The 24293-nt window shown below is 41.9% G+C and overlaps 1 protein-coding gene across 4 annotated transcripts; it reads left to right on the forward strand.

The window, feature by feature from the left end:
* The first annotated feature begins 27 nt into the window (after positions 1-27).
* disp3 (dispatched RND transporter family member 3) lies at positions 28-22693 on the forward strand. 4 transcript variants are annotated; one of them, XM_032578107.1, is made up of 23 exons: positions 28-903; positions 1031-1139; positions 5432-5495; positions 8311-9270; positions 10354-10573; positions 10660-10796; positions 10888-11022; positions 13126-13286; positions 13464-13603; positions 13715-13806; positions 13932-14096; positions 15105-15266; positions 15971-16117; positions 16186-16328; positions 16410-16579; positions 16668-16798; positions 17122-17306; positions 17462-17588; positions 18308-18453; positions 18543-18702; positions 18791-18904; positions 19003-19175; positions 20696-22693. In XM_032578107.1, the coding sequence occupies exons 4-23, from the start codon at positions 8319-8321 to the stop codon at positions 21050-21052; spliced, it is 4017 nt and encodes a 1338-aa protein (XP_032433998.1). In that variant the 5' UTR covers positions 28-903; positions 1031-1139; positions 5432-5495; positions 8311-8318; the 3' UTR covers positions 21053-22693. The 4 variants fall into 4 exon arrangements, with proteins under 4 accessions (XP_032433998.1, XP_032433997.1, XP_032433999.1 ...); XM_032578106.1 differs by having other exon boundaries at positions 28-773; XM_032578108.1 differs by lacking the exon at positions 5432-5495 and having other exon boundaries at positions 28-773.
* Positions 22694-24293: the final 1600 nt, after the last annotated feature.

Genomic DNA, 24293 nt, shown 5'->3' on the forward strand with positions numbered 1-24293 from the left:
CGAACCTGCTTTGTTTGTGGTTGTGAAGTCTCACTTCAGAGCGACCGCCCCGATTCTCCTTTGCTTGATGAATTATTACCTTGTGATCAGTCCGGCTTGCACATGAACAAAGGGGGTTTGATGGATGTTGGAGAAAACCTGGAGAGCTCCTTGTTCCTGTTAGACGAGAGCAGGTGGAGTGAGGGCGCCACAGTCAGAAACAGGGTATTTTTTGGCGTTTTTAAACATGACAACTCCAATCACTGCTCTCTTTAAAGCCTGTTACAGGTGCTGAACGCAACCTGAGAAGCAGATGGAAGTGATTTGTCTTCTCTGAAAAATTTACTTGTGGGCTAATAAACCCTGATCAGTTGGTAATTTTAATCTGCCCCTCACTGTAGCCAGTTATTCTGATCACCCCCTTATAGCACACCCCACCAACTGAGTCTGGACCAGACCATACCAACTCCAGCATGATGAGAGGGGGCTCTGCTGCTGCATCAAGGCAGCTCTTGTAACATGATCCTCTCTACCCGATCAAATAAGCACTCATTCCCTGAAAGTGACACTTCTATCGAGGTAAAAACACCCCGCTTGGCTTCTTTTTTTTTTTCTTTTTTTTTTGCCTTTCAGCATCATCGTGTGTGGGGGTTTCTGAGCCGCGTTTCTCTCACTATTGGGCCAGCCAGCAGAGCGTGCTGAACAAAGCCACGAGAAAGGAGAGGGAGAGAGAGAGTGAGGGGAGCTTCTGGGGAAGAAATGTCTCTCACTGACTCTGTCGCCTCGACAACCGGGTAAGAAAAGGAGGGGAGGGAAGCACCAGAACAGGAGGAAAAGGACTTGGGCGCATTGAAGGAGAATAAGAGCTGGGTGTTTAAATCAGGAGATTCCAGCCGAGTGAGGGAGGAAAGTGGATTTATTTTTGTGTGTGTGGCATTTTCTTATAAGGGCTCATTGGGTGGATCTATTTCTATTACCTTGTGAGTTATTAACTATGTCAAAAAAAAAGCAGTTTAATCTTTTTTTTTTTTTCTTTTTTCCTCATGTTCAGATATCGGCGCATGGAGCAGATGAAGCTGCAGAGGTCAAGTTCAGCTTTATAAAAGTGGACCAGGCAGGCCTGAACGCTCCACCTGTGATTCCTGTGTGATCAGCCTCAGGTAAGTCTTCCTTCGCCATTAAAGGTATTTGCTTTTTACTTATTCAGGAAATGCAAATAAGCTGACTTCTGGGTGCACTCACCTGCTAAACAAATGTGAGCTAATTGGTTTGATAAATCACTAAAAGTTTGGGTTAATAAGTGTCACTGTGTGTTTTAATTTGCAAATTATGCAGCCGATAAAGAAAAACTGAAACAAATTTAGGGCTTACTTACTCGGTTTTTTGTTTATTCAGACTGTAAGGACGGGGAAACGTATAAATGTTTCATCTCCACCATGCTTCACTCACCTTGCATGCTGCTTCTGCTCCTCCAGCAGCGTGAGCAGCAATTCATCAACAATGAGAGAAACGAGCACCTCTGTTCGCCCAAATTGGATCTTGAGAGTTTGAGTCGAAGCATAACACTCAGGCCGTGGTGGAGAATAGAAAGCACGCCGAATATAAACATCATTCTGGGTGCTCATGCATAAGAAATGTATTCATAGAGCACTGGTGGGGGAAATCAATGCCTCTTTAAATTGGGTGCGATTCCACCTGACTTTACATCAGCCTGAGTGTGTATGCGTGTGGGCGTGCGTGTGTGTGTATGGAGGGCAAGAGAGGTAGCATGTGGTGTCCGTATCAGATAAGATGGAGAGGAGATAAACTGAAGAAGGTAGAGGTGGGAGGGAGGTTTAAAGCTGTCGTCAGAGGCAAGGTTAAAAATCTCTCACCTCCGAGGGGAAGACGCAGAGAAAAAGCAGAAAGATTGAAGGGTGGAGAAGAGCAGCAGAGTGAAAGGCAGAAAGTGAATCTAGTGCTCAGGGAGACCGAGAAAAATAGGGATAGTTGAAAGATTCAAGAGGCTGGCACTGCTACAGGCTCCTGCTTCATCCCCATGACACCGACTTTTAAGATTTAAAGACAAGTAATTATTCCTGTCTGAGTTTCTGTGGGGTTGGTTTTTAGGCCTTTTGTTTTTTTTAATGTCCCACATCATTGAAATATCCTGCCAAGAGGAACTTGAATATGATTAATTAGTTAGTAGTAACTGATCTCACACGGGTTTGTAACAACAAGTCATTAATCGGGTCTAAAAAAAACACCACACCCTGCAATTGGTTAATTACACCTTGTTGTTGCTGCTTCACTAAGTGCTTAGTCACTAACAAGATTCTGGTGGAGTCCCTGATGGATTTTTGATCAGGCTTTCTTTGATTTAGATTTGTTGTTTGACATACAAGTAAATAGGTTTTATTTGCTTTGCTAAAACTGATCTCCAATCATTGGGAAGAAGCAGAAATCCGATCTGCCTCATTCTTCCCATGGCACACCTGGTTGGTTTAAGATCTGGAGATCGGCTCTTTCTTTTTGTTTTGTTTTTGCAAAACCCCACATTATGATTCCACCATCAACATGCTTTCCACATGGCACAGCATTCTTTGAGTTTAGTGTTCCACTTCTACTTCTCCCAGTTTAAAGTGCACATCTGGATACGCACTGTGACCACAAGACAACATCCTTATCTTATCTGAACACACCACTTTACTGCAGATGACCCTTTACCTTGTCTGTGTGGTCAGCCATCATTAAAAGATACTTGCATTTAGACTTGTTTATCGAGCAGCTAGTTCTCGTAACAATAAATGTTCTTGAATGAAAACTTGCAATGCCAGCTTCTACATCGTCTCTGTGCCTCGATGATTCCTGGCTCGTTCCTGACCACGCTGACCAAATTTATGTCAGCTGTACATGATAGTTTAGGTTCTGGTTAAAATATTGTTACAGATAATAATCTATGCTTACATACAGTTATTTAATCTATTAATCTCTGTAACTCTACACATCTGGATGGATTTCCTAACTTCTTTCTTGATGTCCTGTCCTTTGATGAATACCATCCTTTTTCAGATTGTTTAAAAGAACCAAAAACATGCACAGGGAAGCTACCAGTGTACATACTGCAAGCATTTCATTTTGTTATTTTTCATAATTATGGGTTACATGCTAGTGCAGATCTAACATTCAGTTTCTGAAAACCAAATAGAAAGCATTTTTTAATACAGAAATACTGTGTTGTGAACAACAAAAATGTGGGAAGAAATGAGTTGGTAGTCGTATTGCAGGCCGTCATTGGTGTCATATGCAAGCATACTAAGCAACAAGACTTCATTACTAAAGAAACTGCTTTCTCGGAGTGCTGCAAAATATATTAATGCGAAGTTTAAAAAAAAATCTGTTAGGAAAATATGCATGAGCAATGGGAATAACCACAGACTTGAAGGGATTTTAAAGCAAATCCAAGAGTTTGGAACGCAAGTAAAATCTTAAATGGCCTCAAGTTATTCACGGATGTATGCAGAACATGGACTCCACCTGTCGTATTCCTGGTGTTAAGACTCTCAGGAACCAGAGACAAGTCCACAACTTCCTTACCGCCTTCAAGGAGAAAACGACTACAGGGAAGGAAGATGAGAGACACCAGACCCAACAGCGGAGACAAACTGATGGATGCTCTTAAAGCGACATCTGGTTTCCTCTATACCACACTGATTTGATACAGTAATTCATTCAAAAGCAGCCATGACCAAGTACTGAGTGTAATATGGAAATATCCATAGAGACATGCATATTTCTGTATTAAAAATCCTTCCTTATTATGTAATATTTATAATTTTGGGTTTTCTCAAGCTGTAAGCCAGAATTATCTAAATTAACAGAAATTAGTTCCTGAAATGTCTTGTTCTTTCTTTTTTTTTTTATGAATCAATATGACGTTCAGTTATTGAGCAAAATTGATGAACTCTGATATTCTTGTTTGTTGAGATGCATCTGTGACTTTGATGCCAAGTTGATTTCAGCAAACCCACAAGGATAAAATATGCAGATTTAAAGACACGTCCTACTGCTTTTGCTGCCCTGGAAAATGAGGAGAAAAATTGCTGCCTAATTTTCATGGTGTCTACACGCCTAAAAGATTAAATATTTAAGACTTATGATTTTCTTTTTCGCTCATCGGCGCCTTCATTCCTACGCTGCACAAAGAGCCTCCTCACATGCAGCTCATGTTCTTCCCACACCAAGACAGATACAGCATGAACACCTGAGCTACAAAACTTTGGAGAAAAAAAATATATATATATATATATTTAAAGCTCCAGAAAAAGTTCCCAAGTGAGTCCAACATGAGGGTGCGCAAGATCATCCAGTAACACACCATACATTATACAAGAGGATGTTCATTCCTCTCGGAACATGCACAGAGATTCACTTCGTTCTGCTTCATGCATTTATCAGTTCTATTTTAGATCCAGGTGCCGCATTTTAAGGAAAAACACAAAACGGTGATTCACTAATGACAAAATAGCTTTAATAATCCAGGCGTTATCTGGGAGGCAGCTCCTTTTTTATCCCAACAAACAATGCGGGAAGTCAAATTGCAGTCTAGCTTTAATCCTCACCTGCATGAGGATTTAAATCCACCGTGTTCTCTTAATCTTTGCAGAAAAACAGCAATGTTGAACAAATCCGGCGGCTTGTAAACACATTAGTTATACCACGGCTCCGCAGCGCTCGCGGTGCTTTACAGCTGTGCATTGCTCATAACTATTGTGCACGAGGCTTGATTTTCTTGAATGCGAAGAAGCATCAGACTCATCAGACAGGGAGAACGGATGCGTCCCTCAGGCCGTGCATCACTCTCATTAGCTCTGCTCCCCTTCACTGGCAGGTGTCGGTAGACTCACGGAGACAGATGAAGGGTAGCGCAAAGCTTTGCGTAACGACTGACATGCACTTACGACTCTCAGAAACTCCGCAATGGCTCCAGGAAATCAGCACATCAAATTGGATGTGGATGTGGAAAGAAATGGAGCTGTGGAAATGTAACTGTACACTTCTAATCCAGTTTGTCCTCCGTTATTAATATCTTTGCTATTGAACAGCTGATAAATGCAGGATTGTGTACTTTAGTGGTCATTAGCCAAGCTGTTCTCTCCTCTCCACTTTCTGTTCCACTCCTCTCATTATGTCGCTGCGCTAGTCCTGGAGCCTTCTGTTCTCTCCTGTCGACTCAAGAAGTAGAAGTGGCATTATTAAAACAAGGCAGAGAGACAGAAATGAAACATAACAGGATTAGGAGGATCTAATCATCAAACTCCACCAGCTGTAGTCAGTTTCATTGGCAGGCAATAAAGAATTATAAGACACGTATTTGTCTTGGAAATATCACATAACTGATCTTCTCTGTCGAGGTACCTTGCATATTGCAGTACATAAAACATTTGTCAGCAATGGTTTTTGCTGATTGCAGATAACGGATAATTCTACCTTCAGACCGCAGCCAAGGACAGAAAATTATACAGCAACTTGTAAAGGTAATTATACCTATTGAAATTTTTCATAATTTGCCATTTTCCAACCACAGACAATAAGTGTTTATTGGGATTTTATGTGATGGACCAGCAGAACAAAGTGGCTCATTATAGTGAAGTGGGGGAAAAATAATTGATACTTGATTTTCAAAGGTTTGTCCAAATAAAAGTGCTGAAAATTAATGTTCACAGATTTTCCCCAATCGGATTGAAGAAAGAAAACCTTCAGTCCCTCGAAAGTAGAAACCAAAAAGACCCGCAGCTGCAGAAAAGGTGGTTTGACAAAGTGTTGACTAAATGGAAAGGCTGAAGAGGTACAAGCTCTTTTATCCTTGTTAATTCAGAATTAGAAGCTGTGTAATCAAGTAGCAGCTGAAAAAAATTGCTAAATAACTCAATAATTGCAGTTGTACTTTAATCATAAATAAATTTGTTCCCTTAAAAGTTCAAAAAGTTCACATTAACGCTGTCCCTCCCCTTTTTAAAAGTCCACGTTCTCTTAATTTAAAAAAAAATAAAACAGATGAACCACGGTTGTGGTTGAAAATAGCTGAAAATTGGTGTCCTTTATAGAATATTGGATTCAGTGTGAAGCTCTCAATTTTCATTTCTAAAGGCTTTATTATCTATTACATAAAAGGAGAAAATGTGGCATGAAACAGCATTAGCCCTTCTGAGTCGTGTGGACATTTGATATTAAAAGCTTTCTGAAAGTGAAGAGCGAAAACTTTTAATGATGGGCTCATTACAGATGTCCGTGAGCCGCCGCATTATCAGTGAACTGCAGTCTGACTTTGTCCCACTGTGGGAGATTTTTCTCCACTGGAAACATGAATACATTGTCTGCTTTAACTGGAGTGTGAAATATGAATGGGTTGGTATGAGTCTCCTGGTAATGGTGACCTTGAGTGAAACTGTTTCGGTGGCCTGTAGTCGTAAGATATCACTGCATTTGTACAAGCATAGACTTTAAAATATGTATAGCAGAATGTAATTCTTTTTATTTGAAGTAGAGAAACAAAAATATACTTTCTGCTGCTGAAATACCGTGACATATTTTAATAAATTGATACACAAAATTAATAATATCTAGAATCGGGGTCCCGAAGAAAAGTTGAATTGAACAAAAAGACCAGCTTTAAACAAATTGAGGAAAATATTTTCTAGTTTAAATGTTACAATTGCAATTTCAATTGAGTAATCATTTAAGGATAATTTGACACAGCTTTCCATGTCAGACCTGGGTAAACATGTCCTGTACACTATGACTTTTGCAAACACTTCAGCAGCTAATGGCCTTCTTCCATGTTTATTTGTAAATACAGGATCAAATACAGAATTGCCCTTACTGCCTGTTTGCAACACGTACCTGCTGAAGAGCAAATGTAATAATTGGTATTGGCGAGGGCTGAACATCTTGGAGGACAAAGTTCCACAAAGAGCAGATTTTGGATCTGGTTGCAGGATCTCATCTTGCTATGGTGGAGCTTGATTTTATTTTTAAACAGATTTTCTCTTATGATGTCACAACATAGTGACAATATTAAGAAATGTATCAAAAACCTTTTTGTGAATACCAGTTACATACTAAAGCTTTGATTATCTTTAATGCATCTAGACTTAATCAAAAACATGGTTTAAATCATCTCTACATCATAACTGTTGGTTATGATGTTACATTTCCAAATTGCCTCATTAGTCCTTCTGGGTGAGAGAAAAGTGTTGCAGCTTTTTTTTTCTCTAAATCTGTCACCTTCTCTCGCATCTCATTTTAAAGGGCAATATATTGGTGGTTTTTACGTCTTGACGTTTTTAAGACCTTGGTGCACTTTGAGTAACCGAACACGGTCCCGGTGTGAACTTCAGTCTGACTTCAGAGCACAAAATAAAAGTCCCTAAATCGGCTGACCTTTTATTTTCTATTCATTTAATTATGAATTCAAGGTTTGTCTGTGAAGAGACCTTTGTCTCCGCTTTCTTCATCATTTGTGGTATATATCGAGCAATACAAACAGCTAATTTCTTTTTATGATGGATTTCACTTCAGCTGCAGAGCGGAGCTCAGCTATTGTTCACACTTAATCGTGATTCAGTGCCTCACCTGACTGACCTTAGAGTGCGGCCTTAAAGAGTGCAGATGAATTGCCGCAGTTGGAGAACGCTCGCTGCCATCAGAATGCAAACCATCTGCAGCAGCATATCATGAGCACCAGAGTCTAAATAAGAGGCACCCATTGACACCATTAGGCAAGACCTGTCCATCACAGGAGATAAGCCAGCAACTGTTTCTAATACCCCGCTTGCTCTTTCTGTCAGTAATTAGACAGGTGAGATTATTTAATTTTCTACACACACACAAACACACGCCAACACACGCACACACACCCACACACACACCTTGACAGCCACTGGTGGACTCTCTCCAGGTGATAAGGGCTGACAGGGAGAGGAAGAAAATCGCAGCTTTTACCCTGACTCAACCCCAAGCTCTTGTGAGCAGCATCTCAAAGCAGAAAGCTGCCAACATTTTTCTTTCTTTTCTTTCCTAAGCCCTTGAACCCCATTTCCACCTCACCCCCTCCTTTAATTTTCTGCTAATGAGCTCAGCAGTGGAGGACCTTGGCTCACAGCAGCTCTAGAACAAACTTAATTCCCTCACACCCTTGCTTGCTCAGGACAGATTTGGAGGTTCCCCTGTCCTTCATTTTGCCTAATACTTGTGTCAACAGTTCGTAGTTCAAACATCTATTTCACCCTCGCGTTCGCTGCAAGAGCTGCGAGCGAGTAATAATGAGGTGGTGTAATGTGTCGCTCACAGGTGCAAGCATGGATGTGGAGGACGAGGCGCTGCTGTTTCGCACCAGCTGGGGTGGTGATGAGGAGGAAGAGGAGGAGGAGGACGACGGGGTGGCGCACGCTGCGGGGCATGGCTGCTTCTCGGGGACTGTAGGGGTTTGTGGGCTGTGGAGGGGAGTGGGGTGGGTCTACACACAACCCTGGGCCAGCGGGGTGGTCTTAGGGGTGGCCTTCCTCATGCCCTGCACCCTGTTTGCCTACATGCTGCTCTACTGCCCTCCTCTGGACATAGACCTCTCCTACAGTGCCTTTGAGGTTCACAGTCACTTCTCAGCTGAACGCTTTGATGCTCTCACCATCGCTGTGAAGTCTCAGCTGGGGTCCTGGGACAGGCGCAGGCGGGACGTCGATGACATGGAGTCTGAGGAACTCAAGGAGCTTGTCCTGGAGAAGCTGGCGGAGAGGGGAGTTTTCAACTGGACAGAGAGGAAGAAAGTGAAGTCCTCCTTTCAAACAGGTAGCACTTTAAAAACAGAAGAAGCCAGAGAAACAAGAACTGAGGCTGACTCAAGTCAGGAGGGGGTGAGGAGGGACAAGAGTCCTGGAGGTGAAGAGGAGCAGGGATTATGGGACGGAAACTCCTCCCTTCCACTCATTAGGAAGCGCAGATTTGCTCCTAATTACTACATGCAGAGCCAGGCTCTGTGGAGGATCGAGCTGGTGTTTGTGGCTCAGGGGAAAGGGGAGCACAACATCTTCACTCCGGAGCGCCTGGAGACGATCCACCATGTAGAACGTCTCCTCATGCAGCATTCGCAGTTTCATCAGTTCTGCTGGAAACCTATGGAGATTTTAAGGGATCTGCCTCTGGGGCCGTCCTATTGCTCCCCACCCAGCTCTCTTCTGTCTTACCTCTACCCCAGTGAGAGAGCGGGGAAGATATACTACGATGGCATGGGCCCAGATCTGGCTGATATTCAAGGTGAGTCAGCGTGAAGGTCCCAGTTCATTACCTTGCAAAAGCTCAGATGCCCACTGAGCTTTTTTCACGTGATTTTATGTTGAAACCACAGACTTTTGTATTCTTTATTAGGGTTTTATGTCATGGACCGACACAAAAAGTGTAGAACTTCTAATGAAGTGAAAATTATAAATAGGTGTTAAACCTTCTCTACAAACAAAATGCAATTTTATTAATGCACACCATTAATAATTGCAGTTGTGCTTGTGATGACAAGCTATAGGCTATGAGGGCATTAAACAAGATACAGACCCAAGACAGCTCTGGAGGAGCTGCAGAGATCTTCAGTTCAGGTATGACAATCTGTTGTGAACTCTACCTAGAAAAAAACCATAAGGTGGAAGAAGACGCACCTGTAGGACTTGAACCAAAATTATGTCTTTCCCTGCATGCAAAATACTATATGTGGTGGAAAACTGACCCTTCAAAACACAATTAAGCATAGTAGTGGCTGCATCATACTGTGAGGGTTAGGATTAGGGTTAGGGCTCCATCAGAAAAACCACAACCCTTATCACAGAACGAGAGTTACTGTGGCTAGATTTAGATGACAAGCTGTGGTTTGAAACGGTCCACTCAAAGCCCAGAGCACAATCCAATTAACCATCTATGACAACACTTGAGAACTGCTGTGTAATCTGTCAATCTGGGATATTTACAAGCACAAAAGACACAGCATTTCAATCCATATGTGGAAATCTGGTAGAGTCATACCCCAGAAGACTTGAAACTGTATTTGCAGAGATGTGATTCTACCAAGTATTCATTCAATGGGTTGAGCATGACTGCATGCCACATTTTAAGAGTAGTATTTATATAAAAGAAATATATTTTAAAAGCTACATGGGCTTTTAATTTTGCTCTATAGTTATTTGTGATATTTTGTGTTGGTCTCGCAAGTCCCCAGTGAAATACATTGAAGGTTGTGGTTACCATCTGACAAAATGTCAGAGTTCAAGGAGTAGGAAATCTTTTGTGTCATCAAAGACTTCCTGAAACGAGCTAACCTATCACCTGCTTTCATCTCTTGGTGCTTTGTTGTAGGTTCCTTAAGTCTGGCCATCACCCACCCACAGTTCTACTGGTACGTGGATGAAAGTCTGTCCCCCGAGCGTCTCTCCTCGGCTCTCCTGCGCAGTGAGATCCACTTTGGGGCTCCCCTGCCGTCTTACTACTCCCTGCAGGACCGAGGAGACGAGCAGAGAGCTCGCTTCAAAAACTTTGTGGTTCAGTATGCAGGCATGCTGGCCAAGCAGTCTACCAGGTCAGAGACAAAGGTGTTTGGAGCACTAAAAGCCTCGCAGTACATATTACCACTGCAGATTGTTTACTTTGCACCTCCTTTTACAGTGAAGTGAAGGTGCTGTATGGAGGGACGGAGCTGTTTGATGATGAAGTCAGACACACCTTTTACAATGATATGATGTTGGCTGTCATCAGCGGAGTCTGCATCACTGTGCTTGTCTATATCCTCACCTCGTTTTCTGGTACAGTAGGAGCAGTTTCCCATTTCATTTTTCTTTGTACTCATACAGTAGCTTGGAATATTAACCAGCTCAAGTTCTGCTCTCTTTGAAGTCTTTCTGACGTTCTTTGGACTCGCCGCCATTGGGCTGAGCTGCTTGATGGCTCTGTTTTTATACCACGTTGTCTTCGGGGTGAGGTACCTAGGCATTCTCAATGGAGTCGCAGCATTTGTTATCATTGGGATTGGTAAGTTATTAGGATCTTGTTTAAAGTATGTTTTTGCTTATTTTTTATTGTGGAGAAAATATTCTACAAACAGCTCTGTTCAGCAGATATAAGCCTTTAATTAGATTAGCATAAGAGCAAAAATAAGGCAAAACAGGCAAAAAATCTTTCCAATGGGTCAAACTTTTTCTGCCTAATAGCTTCTTAAAAGTAGGAAAAAGTCTCAGCTATATTCTTTATTAAAGCAATGTTTGACCATGTACTGAGAGCATAAGATAACATGATTATTTAGCGAACTTTAAATGTGAAGTCAATCAGGGCCTCAAGCTGTAAAACTGGCTCAAATATAGAGAACTTAATTAGAGTACATCAAACGGTGCTGAGATTTGGTTTTGGTTATTATTTGCTGATAAAAAGCGACTCCAGTAGAAAATCATAGCAGAGCTACTTAGAGAAGCAGAACACTTTCAGTTTTGCTTGTTAGTGTTGACATACACTTGTTCTCTGGGCTTCTGCTCAGCTTGGTGGGTTTCTTTTCCAGAAGTGATATGTGCCAAAACACACAAGAAATTAAAGATTTTTCTCTTTTGAGTGGAAAAAGGATGTTCAATAAGCCAACTTGATCAAATTGTTACCACATAGATCTGGACTGTGTATACTTTGTTGAAGCTGATTGAGCCTAAGCTGCAAATGCTCTTTTATATCAATTATAATGAACCAACGACAGTGAAAACTATTGTCCAGCAGCCGACTGAATGTAAAGATTATATGACCAGCACACTGGGTTTCAGCTGTTCTCAAAATGTTTGAGTGACATTTTTCAGATAAATTTAACATTCTTTTAGCTCCTTACAAAAATCTATATAATTTAATCAATAAAGCTGTCAGAAAAAATTAACTCAAACATCAAAGATTCAACTTCCTCTGAGATGCATCAGATGTCTCGTACAGTGCCTTGTTAACGCTTTTAATTTTTTCCTATTTTGTGTTGCTTCAATCACAAACGTCGCTGTAGTTTATTGGGAATTGATGTGACCAACACAAAATAGTGCATATGTGTGACAAAAATACCTTCATGAATACACCATCCTTACAGTGAAAGGTGGTGATGGCAGCGACATGCTGTGGAGATGCTCTTTTGGACATTGGAAGCTGGTTTGGTTGATGGGAAGATGGATGAAGCTGAATACAGCACAAACTGGGATTGAATAGTTCAGACAGAAATCCATTAGACTGAGCTGGGGCTATAAAAAAAATATTTAAAAAAATCTCAGTCTGGTAAAAAGATACACCAAAAGACTTGCATCTGTAATTTTAGTCAAATGTGGTTCTAGGGAGAGCTAAATAAAAACACATGCCACACTAGAAATTTTGGTTTGCGATTTCCATTACATGCATGCCTTTTCCTTCCACTGTACAATTACGTACGACTTTGTTTGTGTCTGTTGCATTAAATCTGAATGAAACGTAGTTAAAGTTAAAGTTTGCGGTTGTAATGTGACCAAATGTCATAATTCCTTCTTAAGATGGAAAAGGTTTTACATATTTTTGCCACATCTAATGTTTTTGCATATAATATTTCACAATTGTAACTTTTTTGCCATTGTCTGTGTTTACTAAATATTAACAAATTGGAATCAGCTGTGCGTTGTTTGTTTTGCACACTTGGCCTTATAATTAAATAATCTCAGTACCTAGTAAAGGCCAGACCAAATGCAGATTATAACTGCACGGTTGACATGGAATGTACTTTCTTTTTTTACCACAACAGTAAAAACGATTACTACTTCTTGGATCTTGGATCTTCCTAACAGCTGCTCATATCTGAGTTAACTGTTTAAGACGTGAAATTGTTCCACCAGACCAAAATGTACAACAACTAAACCCAAATTAAACTACCGCTTTGAAAAATTTATCATGTCCCATACTTTCTATTCTTTATGCTAAGCCGAGCTTTTTTATTTCAACATATGTTTGAAATATACATATTTGCAGGGATGCAGTTTTGATTTGCATTCCACTTTCCAGATGAATGAAAACATTCAAGGGTTTTGTAATATTAACAAAACAAACTGCACCGTTCCACAGATAATAACTGATGTGTTTCTGCTCTCCGCCTCTCAGGGGTGGATGATGTGTTTGTGTTCATCAGCACCTTCAGACAGGCCTCCCATCTCCGTCGGCCCCGGGAGCGAATGATCTACACAATAAAGACGGCCGGCCGGGCGACGTTCCTCACCTCCTTCACGACCGCGGCCGCCTACGCCGCGAACACCTTCTCTCAGGTAATCGGGCGAAGAGAAACGCGGCGTTTTAACTGAATGTCTGCTTGAAGTCTAAATGACTCCGCTGCAGAGGATGAATAGAAGTGCTGCTCTCAGCAGACAGCCATTTTCACTCGATAAGCACAAATTGAATGTTTGAAGGTTCTTTACACTGTGCTGCGTTTAACTGACACTCAGATCCCAGCCGTGCATGACTTTGGCCTATTCATGGCCCTCATTGTCAGCTGCGCCTGGCTTTGGGTGTCTGTCCTGATGCCAGCAGCCCTGTGTATCTGGACCCGGCATGTGGAGCCTCACGAACACGACTGGATGAACTGGTGAGCTCCTATTTCCTTACTTTGTTGGAAGGTGTTATTTGTGGTGGCTGCGCTCAGCTTTGCTGCACTCAAACCAGCTGCCTCTGACCCTAAACTGTCCTCTCCCTGAAGCGTGAAGCTGCTTTTGGGCTTGTCAGCGAGCTACAGCCCTCTGTCAGATGAGGATGATGATGTGGCACTTCTGTCGGTGGACATGGAGCCAGGTGAGATTATTATCTCCTTTACAATGAAGGGATGGCATGGTGGGGGAGAAACAGGACAGGGAACGATTCCAGGTTGTAAAACGCAGCTGCTCTTGCATCGCTGAGGTCATTCTCCTTTCTGTCAGGCTCCTGTGACACAGACAGCGACGGAGCCATTCTTTCCCTGACAGTGGATACACCATTATCCCCCTCAGGACAGCATCAGATGGGTGTGGTGAGCACAAACCTCCAGTGGTGCCTGAAGCACTTAGTGGCTGAGCCGGCTGTGAAGCATCGAAAAGCAGTTTTAGGTGAGACATGACATGAATTCACTCTGCTGCAGCCATGAGAGTGATGCCGCTTGATTAAAATACTCGGTGCACATAGAAACACAGACACATTTGTCTGTGCCCCTGGTAAAGATGTAACAGTCATAAAAAATCAATGAATAAATCAATATTTTATTGCAGGAAATTAATCTCACACTAAACATGGTAGAAAACACAACTTTAAAATTGAAAGCATTTATTTAGCAGGAAGAAACACTAATATTGATGTTTATTTTTTCTTTTTCATTATAGTGATGATAGTACTATTGGTGTTAGTACTTTGTACAGCTCCCCCTGTTGCCAACAGGACAGCACTGACTCTTCTATAAGCCTTCTCAAGGCTGGAGCATAAACCATATAAAGAGGCAGAGAAGGCCACAGTCATGGATCTATTGCATCTAGCTCTAGTTTGTAGTTTGCCTTTGCGCAATTACTGGGTTAATTTGGCCATAACATTTGCAGAAGATCCTGTTGAAATTCCCATTGATGGCCAATTTTCAGTTTTGTGAAAAACAGTATCACATGTCCTCCATTGTTTAACAATGACTCTGAGGTCATTTTCTTTGTTTCATACCAAAAACCACCTGGAAAGTCTTCAGCCAAACGCAATTTCACCTCTTATTATTATATTTTTGTTTCTCACAACACTTACATTTTTACAGAGCTGTTAATGTTTCCATGGTAGAGATCAGAGAGAACTGAAAATGCATCAGGTTAATGAACAAGTGCCCCGTTTCCCCTTGGAATAGTTCAACCTCTAAGTGGGCTTAAAAGAACGAGGGCATTTTTACGCATCCTCGCCATGGCAACCATTAAATCTGCCCACATCTGCATCTGTTTTGTTTCAACCGGTGAGATTAAAACTGTGAAATGAAAAGCATCTTTCAGTAAACATTCTGTATCGTTGTTCCTGAGGAGTTTCTTTATGTTGCTCAATCAGACCCTCCTCTCTAGCTGCCGCTGTTTGTCCCTGTCTTGGTTCCCATCCAGGTGTCTTTCTCCTGGTTCTGGTCTTCTCTGCGGGCTGCTGCTGCCTCCTGAGGCCGGCCACCCACGCCCCCCTCCTATTCCGACAGGAAACAAACCTTCAGACGCTGCTGGCTCTGCGCAGCAACCTGAGTGGTCAGGGCATCTCCTGCCCCACCTGCTCAGGTGAGGCCACAGCAGCTAAAGAGGCTCTGTTGAAAAGGTTTTAAAGCAGGTAACATCCTACCAGCAGTACATAATTGATGTCTTCATTAAGTATAAATCCAGGTTTGTCATTTAAAATCTAGAATATTAATGAAGTACAAATAAACTGTCTAGTTTAAACAGTAATGCGGTGTAAATGAGTTTTGAAAATCTCTACGTCCTATTGTGTGTTTTATGATATCAAAAACATTTACTGATGTAAACACTGTAGTAACCCTCACCCAGAGAGATTATGAAGTATTGCGTACTGGACAGAATTAACTTGATGCAAACTATCAGAAGAGAAAATAAACTATGTCTCATATTTTTTTATATGCAAGGCAGCCATGTTGAATTTTGCTGCAGAACTTTCCCACTTAAATTCAGACTTCAGAGAAATAAATCTGTTAATATTTTTTAACCTGAAGTTGACCTCACAGCCTCTCAGGGAAAGGATGTGCATAATTAAATCACATCCTTGTATTTAGGATGTGGCAGTGCAGTCATACAATTGCAGTTCCTGTGGTTAAAAACCTTTATGTGTCATTTTCCGGGTCCCTTTTGTGAGCCTAAAACAGCTTTAAACGGTTTCAGTATGTTTGTATATGGAAACTTATTTCCAGCTGTGGTGCTTGTTACAAACAGTTTGAGACGTACTGCCCTAAAGGCACGTTTTATCACGTTAGGGGTGTTCATGGAAAAACCACATCTGCTGTACACGCATACTTCCTCGTCAGGGTTGAGGTTTTCCACGCATCAGCAAAGTCAAAGCACGACAGCTTCGACTGTCTCCCAGACATCCATGAAAACAAGCCCAAGCACCAACAACACAGGTAGGTAGGGTAAAAACGATCCTCCATATGCAAGAGCGCTGGTCTTGATGTCTTCATGTGCTTCTTAGTGTCAGACTCCTTGCTGACTGTGTACGTGTCGAAGCTGGCCCAAGGAGGTTCCACAACAATCTACAGGTTCTCGCTCAACACCAGCATCCCGTCGCCGTGGAAAGTGTGCAGCACGGAGCGTGACGAGGTGTCGTCGTTCCAGGTTTGGGAGCAAACGAAGCCGTCTCTGCGATCCGTTCGTGGCACGTGCCGCCAAAACAATCTTTTACTTTTGTCTGAACAGGCTTTTAGTCGTCCCCAGAGAAATTACACCAGCAGAATGACGGTGTGCGTTTCCCGAGAGTATCGCCCCTACCCCAGCTGGATGATCACGTCCGGCTTGTGCGATCCCCGCCACGGCTGGACCCAAGAGTTTTCCTTCTATGTTGCAGCGTCCCCGCAGCAGAATAGCAGGTGGAATAACAAATCCTCTGCTCAAGTACAGACTCTCTGGAGGCTTTAGCAGCATATCTGTCAAATTAAATCTGCCTTCTGCCTTCAGGAGGCTGTATTTTGCTCAGTGCCATCAGAGACCTCATCCCAGCAGGCTGTGTGTCAAAACACCTGGTTGTGGCTTCAGTTCTGGGCCTGACGGACCTTTAAAAGGATCTTTTTATATCCCCCTCCCCATCGGTATGCAAGCATCTTTGTCTGAGATCATTGTCAACATAAAAGTGATTATTCAGTTCATTAGGAAAACACTGCACGAGTCTCTCTACCTTGTCATGTCTTTGTCATTTACTCCCACATCGTGAGTGTTGTGACTCGAGAAAATGTTGTGATATGACAGCTTCTTGAAATGCAGCTTCTTGAAGTGGCACTCTGTAAACTCACTGGAGGATTTTTTTTTAGTTGTGCTTTTTTTTTGTTTCCCACAGCACTCTGGTCGAGAAGCTATTTTTACACTGAATAAACAAACACAGTTGAAAGATTTTCCTTTTGTTCTATTTTCAAAGATTCCTCATCCGCTGCCAAGACAAAGGCATCGAAGACGTCTGGCTTTAACCCGTGCAGCGGCGGCGCTTGTGGTCGCCCAGCTGTGCGTCCCCTGGTTGACACCGGGGCCATGGTTTTCGTCGTGTTCGGGATACTGGGAGTCAATCGAAGCGAGAACAGGGAAAACCATGTAATTGGAGACATGGTGAGGGCCACTGCATGATGCTGATCTCCATGTTGTCCCCAGTGTGTAAATGACAGTTGCCTAAATTGTATTTGCAAGTCCATATTGCAAGACATTTAGTAAAACCTCGCAGCATCAGTGTTTCTCTTACATTATTTCATTTTTTTTTTCTAAAGGGCAGCGTTATCCTGGATCCAGACTTTGATATTTTCAAGGAAATGGGCCATCTCTGCACAATCTGCAAAGCTGTCGGTGCAAACAGAAAACTCGTGAAGCCGGGAGGAGCTCAGTGTTTGCCTTCAGGTAAAACTCACACAGTCGTAACGCTGATGCACTTTTTTTATCCCAAAGATATTTACTGGCTAAATGTGAAGTAAGGCAAATCGTTGCGTGCCTCACGGCAATCAATTAAATATTGAGTGTATGTTCAACACTGTGATTTTCTGAGTGCCTTTGTGTGTGATCTTAGAATCACATTAAATTAACAGGAAAAGATAATCATAAAATGTGTGAAAAAATAAAATGTTGGAAAAGAAATACAAAGTGCTTTGTAAGTCAGCGCTTATTATTTAAAAATGCACATTTTATTGAATTGTATACCACAGACCAACACAAAGTAGTGTATAAATGAAAGTTAAAAGAAAGTAAAGTATTTGTATGTTTGTATGTATTTTTATTTTACTAATAATAACCTTAACATTGCAGAATGTCTAATTAGCTGTAGCCTCTAGCAGGTTTTCCTCAGCTTTACTCTGTATTCAGCTGCATCTATCATCTCCTTTGACTCAGACTTAGCCTCCATGTACCTGCTAAAGAAATGCATCCCCATAGCATAATGCTGCCACCCCCAGCACCATGCATGCTTTCTGGTGCGTTCAGGATGATGGGCAGTGTTGGTTTTCTCACCTGTTACACAAATTACACTGAAGTGACAAAATGTGGAAATGTTCTAAAGGTTATGAATATGTGTGAAGGGTAAAAGACGAGGGGGAGGATGATGGTGTTTCTTCTGCTCCCGGCAGGCAACAAGCTCTCCTCAGTTCTTCCTCTGCTCCATCCTGAGTGCCACTCCCTCCCCGAACCCAATCTCCTCCCGGGCCAGCTCTCCCACGGCGCAGTGGGAATGCACGGCGGCAAGATCCGCTGGTTGTCCATGGCCTTTGAATCTGTAAGTCCTTTAATCTTGCAGCTTTCCCTCCGCATGTGTAATAAAAAAAAGCTGTCTGACCGGCCATACCTACCGTCTCCTCTCCAAAGACCACATACAAGGGGAAATCGTCCTTTCAGACCTACTCAGACTTCCTCCAGTGGGAGAACTTCATCCAGGAGCAGCTTGCCAGCCTCCCACAGACTTCGGCTCTCCAACGTGGTTTCCAGACATGTGAGCACTGGAAGCAGATCTTTATGGAAATTATAGGTAGGTGTTTGATTCGGCTCAGTGTTTTATCTCTGCTAACTGATTAGAGAAGTGTGTGTATAAATGTAATGAGGTCTGATGTGTTTAGGTGTGGAGAGTGCCCTCTGGAGTCTCCTGCTCTCTCTAGCGATCTGTGTGGCCGCCGTGTCTGTGTTTACAGCGCATCCTCTGCTGCTGCTGCCGGTGCTCATAACAATTATAGGTAAGAGACGAAGCAGCTCATGTACGTGCTTGGAAGCCTTTTGCGTGGATGTATCGAGGTCCGGGTTGTTCGTTGTTTTGTTTTTTCCCCCCCCTCAGGAGTGATCTGTCTGGTTGTGGCTGTCATGTATTGGCTGGGTTGGGAGATGGGAGCAGTGGAAGCGATTTCTCTGTCAATACTTGTCGGATCTTCAGTGGATTACTGTCTGCACCTGGTGGAGGGGTACCTGCTGGCTGGCGAGACGGCTTCCCTACTGCCTGGACACAACTCTGTAAGGGAAAACAGATTTCTCTCATAGTCACAGCTCTGACCAATCACACGGTGTATGTGATCAAATCTGAACCCTGTCAGATTTGATCACATTCTTGTGAACGATATGTGGGGTTCTTAAAGTTTTATAAAAAAATCTCATCATTGTCAATAGTTTGTCTTGGTCTCTACTGGCTTTGCACATTTTGCGACTAGAAACGAATCAATTTGTTGCCATGTATTTAGAATTGCATTGCTTTGACTGGTTTATTTACACATGGGAATGCTTTGAGCAGAACCGTCCCACTGTAGTTACGACTGTATGTTTAGTGTTGTTGTCCTGCTGGAAGCTGAGCCTCCGCACTGCTCTCCAGGGTTTTACTGAGTTTTACAGTATTGTCCTGGATTTAGCTCCATGCATCTTCCCATCAACTCTGACCAGCTTCCCCTAAATAAAAACATAGTGCTAGCATATTGTGCTTAGTGTTAACTTTCTACCTCAGATACAGTTTTTTGTTTTAATTTGCATCAGCATCAACATGGCTTGTTGGGGGCACAACTGCAAAAAACTGTTTCTCAAGGCTTTCTTTCAACATGGTTTTCTTTTTGCCTTTCCATAAGAGCCAGATTTGGATGGATGACCAACCGCTTTCTTGCTGTCAGATTCTCCCACCTAAACTGTTGATTTCTGCAGCTTCTTCAGAGTTATCATAGGCTGCTTCGTTGATTAATGCGCTCCTTGCCTTTTCTGTTGGTTTAAATCATGCCAAACTCTTTCCATTGTCAGATAATGGTTTAAAATTTTCCGTAAGATATTCAAAATCTTGCATAATTTTTAATGATCTAATCTTGCTTTAAACTTGAAACTCAATTTTCTCTCTCTCTTATGAACATAAGTCCTTCACACAACAGCTGGATTTATACTGAGATTAAATCACACACAGGTGCTCACAATTTAGTGAAAAAATATGATTGCGGGCGTGCCGTGGTGGCGTAGCGGTTAGCGCGACCCGTATTTGGAAGCCTTGAGTCCTCGACTCGGCCGTCGTGGGTTCGACTCCTGGACCCGACGACATTTGCCGCATGTCTTCCCCCTCTCCTTCCCCGTTTCCTGTCAGCCTACTATCATATAAGGGACACTAGAGCCCACAAAAGACCCCCTGGAGGGGTAAAAAAATGATTGCATTAAATTTTATTTTGGGAAAATGGGACAAAGGGTGAACAGAAAATGGATGGATGGATGGATGGGTGTTGAGAACCATGTATCATTTTCCTTCCACTTCACAATTGTGTTCTACTTTCTGTTGGTCTCTCACCCACTTCAGTACATTGAAGTTTCTGGTTGTTAAAATAGCCCAATATGAAAAGGTTCAAGGGGTATGAAAGACACTGTAAGTTTTATAATAATTTATTTGAGCTTTTTAATTAAAAAGGTTTAAAAAAAACAAAACACACCTTTATGTCTCATGAACAAAAGAGACTCGCCGTGCTGAAAGAACATGCTCTTAAATCAACCCTTTATTCTGTGTGATTTGCTTACAGGAGCCTTCAGCCGAGAGGCAGAGGCGAACTTTGGAGGCAGTGAACCATGTGGGCGTTGCCATAGTGTCCAGCGCCGTCACCACAGCAATCTCCACCGTCCCTCTTTTCTTCTGCGTCATTGTGCCTTTCGCCAAGTTCGGTCAGATTGTGGCCATCAACACGGCCGTCTCCATTTTCTTCACCTTGTCTGTGACTTCTGCCTTGCTGGCCTGCATGGCCCCGGCCCACTTCAGCAGACACCCCGGCGCTGTGCTGAAGGCCAGCCTGGCTGTGACGGCAGCAGCGGCCTTGGTGGGGGCTCTGTGCTGGACGGGCCAGCAGCTGGGGGCATCGGCCTGGCGGTCCCTCAGCACATGAACACACTGTTGTCCTCGACTCACACTGATGTCAGACAAGAGTAATGTATTTTCCTTTACCTTCAGGAGAAATATCAGATCAGTAAGTGATCTTTAAAGCACAAAGATGTCAACACTGTCTCAGTAATTGAAAACTATTTGTTTTCTAAGAACAGATTTATTTTACTTGTAATAGTCAGTGAGTTTGACATACAGGGGAACAATCCTTCACCTGCTGAGTATCTTCTTGTGACTATGTGACTCAGTTCTGTTCTGCCTGTGAGTTGACATGATAACTAGGTTAAGGTATTGTGCTTTTTTTATTTTCACAACCACATACTTCAGTGTAACTTAGTGGCATTTTATATGACTGACCGACACAAAGTCGCACATAATTGTGCTGTGGAAGAAAAACTATACATGCTTTGCAAATCTAAACCTGGTTATGTCTCCTTCAGGTTAGATGGAGAAGTAAAACTAAAATAATCTGAATCTTTTTAGTTTGTGCAGCTAATAAGAATCCTCTCAGCATATTCTCCCACCTGAGCTGTAGACCTCAGCAGCAGAGTTACCACAGGCCTCTCAGCTGCTTCGCCCATTGTTGGTCCTCTGACTGGACCTGTTGGTTTGCAGTAAAGACATACTCTTAATTTTTATGCAAGATGTTAAAATATATGTAGATATGTTACTTCTTTTAAAATTACACACCAGTGAACTCTTAGTAATTTGGATGCTCTATATTCTACTTAGAGGTGTTAAACAAAATTAGGCTGACCCCCCTTTGTAGGCCACACTGTTCAGGTTTGCATTCATAAAAATATTGAAAAACCACTTCAAAACCATGTTCTGCTTTGTATTGATCTATTATATAAAATCCCACTAAAACACACTGGAGTGGTTTGTGTTTGTAACAAAGTGCAGGGAAGTTTAAGAGGTTGGATTATGTTTGCAAGACACAATGTTTCGTTCCGTTTTGTCTTCAGCTTTGAGTAATTCCTGGAAAATGTTCTTGCTTTACGTTGTTGAGTCGTAAAGAGTTGCCGATGGGTTTAATAACACAGCGTCTGACTGTGGTGTTGGCGGTTTACATTACTTTATGGTCTTCTGTGAAACTTCCTGATTTTTGTTTAATGCCGCGTCTTCTCTGAAAGCTTTTACTATGTCCATCTGCAGCTGGACACACAGATGTATTAACAGAATTTATACTGTTTGGTAAAACGTGTTGTGTGATGTAAATGTTGTTCTGAACTGAACCTTTGGAAGCTGCCAGCACACATGTGCTTGTGAATACTGTTGCGTTATTTTTATGTGATCAGATCTTTAACTGCTTTAAGGTTTTTGTAACAACAACAACAACAAAAAAAACAACAAATGGAAAGAATCCTCTCTTCCCGTCCTCAGGTGTACACTCCATCACATTTTAAAAGCACTCGGTGTAAAAGTCTCCTGTCCTCGCAGCAAAGAGCACCACTTGAACACCAATCAGCTGCAGCAACGCGCTGCCCTACAGTGAAGGTGAGGACCATTTGTCAAACCATATAACACGATAATGGCTAGGGAGAGGAACCCACTCAGTCATGGCAAGAGTGGTACGTTTCTGGGATTTTTTTTGTGTGTGTGTGTTACACTTGTGAATGTCAAATAAAGCAGGTGCAGAAAGCCATTTGTGTTCTCATTAGTGAAAGGTCAGTGCTGCGTCCTTCTGCTTAGTTGTATAACGGAGGAGGATGGAGAGGCGTCGCTGATTGCTTACAGTCGCATACTTACAGTAGGAGCTCCAGCGTCACATTGCTAGGCTATTAATCATCCACACGAAACAACTCAGACTCCGTAAACAGGAGAGCGGTTTATTCTTATGCTGAAAAGTAAAAGGAGAATGATGTTTTGGTGTCGTTCTGTCATGTAGTTCATGATTGATAGTCAGAAAGGCCTTGGTGTATTGTTATGAAATGAAATATGTTGCAGCAGAAAAAGAGACATGGATTATCTGAATGTCAGTGAAGGTATTTGTACAACTCTGAATTTTTTTATTTTTGCTACATAATTTAAGAGATAATTTTCTGCACTATGTGTAGCTGGTATTGTGTCACAGAGAGACCTGTAATAGGATGGTTTTACACCTGAGAAACAGTTTTTCTTTGTTGAAATATGTCTAATGGGCCCTTTGAGGTAAAATTCACACCAGATGTCCACAATAACCCAAGTAATCCTCACATACCAAACAATACATGCAAATCAGTCAACAAATGAAGTTAGAAGTAAAAAGTTAAAATGTTGCAGGGAATAAGTATTGAAAGTATTGTGAGAAGGGTTAGCACAAAAAGGCACAGAAAGCAAAGAAAGCAGCTAAAATGTGTTTAGACAGCACTCCAGCTGGTATGTGCAAATGAAAATCAGCACGCTTAATATTAACCGTGTCACAGTGGTGCGATTGATGAAAGCAAAAAGACTGATACAAAAGATTTAAGTTGCAGAACATACTAATGGAAATTTGTTACAGCTGCATTTCTAAACTTCTGAATGTTACTGTAAGCCTCATTGGAACTACACTCAAAGTGGAAAGAAAATGATTTTACCATAAACAAGGTGTCCTTAAGATTTCTGACAGAGTGAAAATAAGAGTTGTCCAAAAGCTATGGAGCAACAAAAGACATGAAAATAGCAGGTGCAGTTATTCACATCAAAACAATACGTAATGCTCTCAATCTCAGTGACTCATCTGCACACTTGCTGTGCAATACGCCACTGCTGAAGAAATTATTGTTGCAAATTATTTGGACCAGTCAGTAAGAACTGTGAGCATACAGCCTGGTCAGAAGAAAGCAAATTTAAAATCAATGTCCATAACATGTTTGGAGGAAGAATAGTTCTGGACTTGCAAAGATTCATATGGAGTTAAAAGTTCAAAGGTATATACAAAGTCTGAGTGCCACCAAAAAGTCAAATAAGTATTCAGAGGTGATTGAATCTGAATCGGTGCTGACCAAGCTTCTGAACAATGAGATTAAATAACATCAGAACTTCATAATTTGGTCCTTCATATGAAATTTATATAAACATTGTAACAGTAGCTTCCAAGTGAGGTGTAAATTTCATTAAAATAATTTGTGAAAATCAGGTTTTCACGTATCATTGAAATGATTACTTCTGCACTCAAGTGATCAAATAATTGTTGAAATCTTAAAATAAATTTTCACCCCGTCTTTCAGACCCACTTTACACATTTGGGTGTGAAGTCGATCTTCATCAGTGAAGACTGAGCA

This window comes from Xiphophorus hellerii, chromosome 12, assembly GCF_003331165.1.
Source record: "Xiphophorus hellerii strain 12219 chromosome 12, Xiphophorus_hellerii-4.1, whole genome shotgun sequence".
Classification (NCBI taxonomy): Eukaryota; Metazoa; Chordata; class Actinopteri; order Cyprinodontiformes; family Poeciliidae; genus Xiphophorus; species Xiphophorus hellerii.

Coding starts and splice junctions, on each gene's coding strand:
- disp3 (XM_032578107.1), top strand. CDS start 8,319: ATGGATGTGGAGGACGAGGCGCTGCTGTTTCGCACCAGCTGGGGTGGT. Junction 13,604..13,714: donor GAACACGACTGGATGAACTG/GTGAGCTCCTAT, acceptor CTCTCCCTGAAG/CGTGAAGCTGCTTTTGGGCT. Junction 16,799..17,121: donor TTATATCCCCCTCCCCATCG/GTATGCAAGCAT, acceptor CTATTTTCAAAG/ATTCCTCATCCGCTGCCAAG.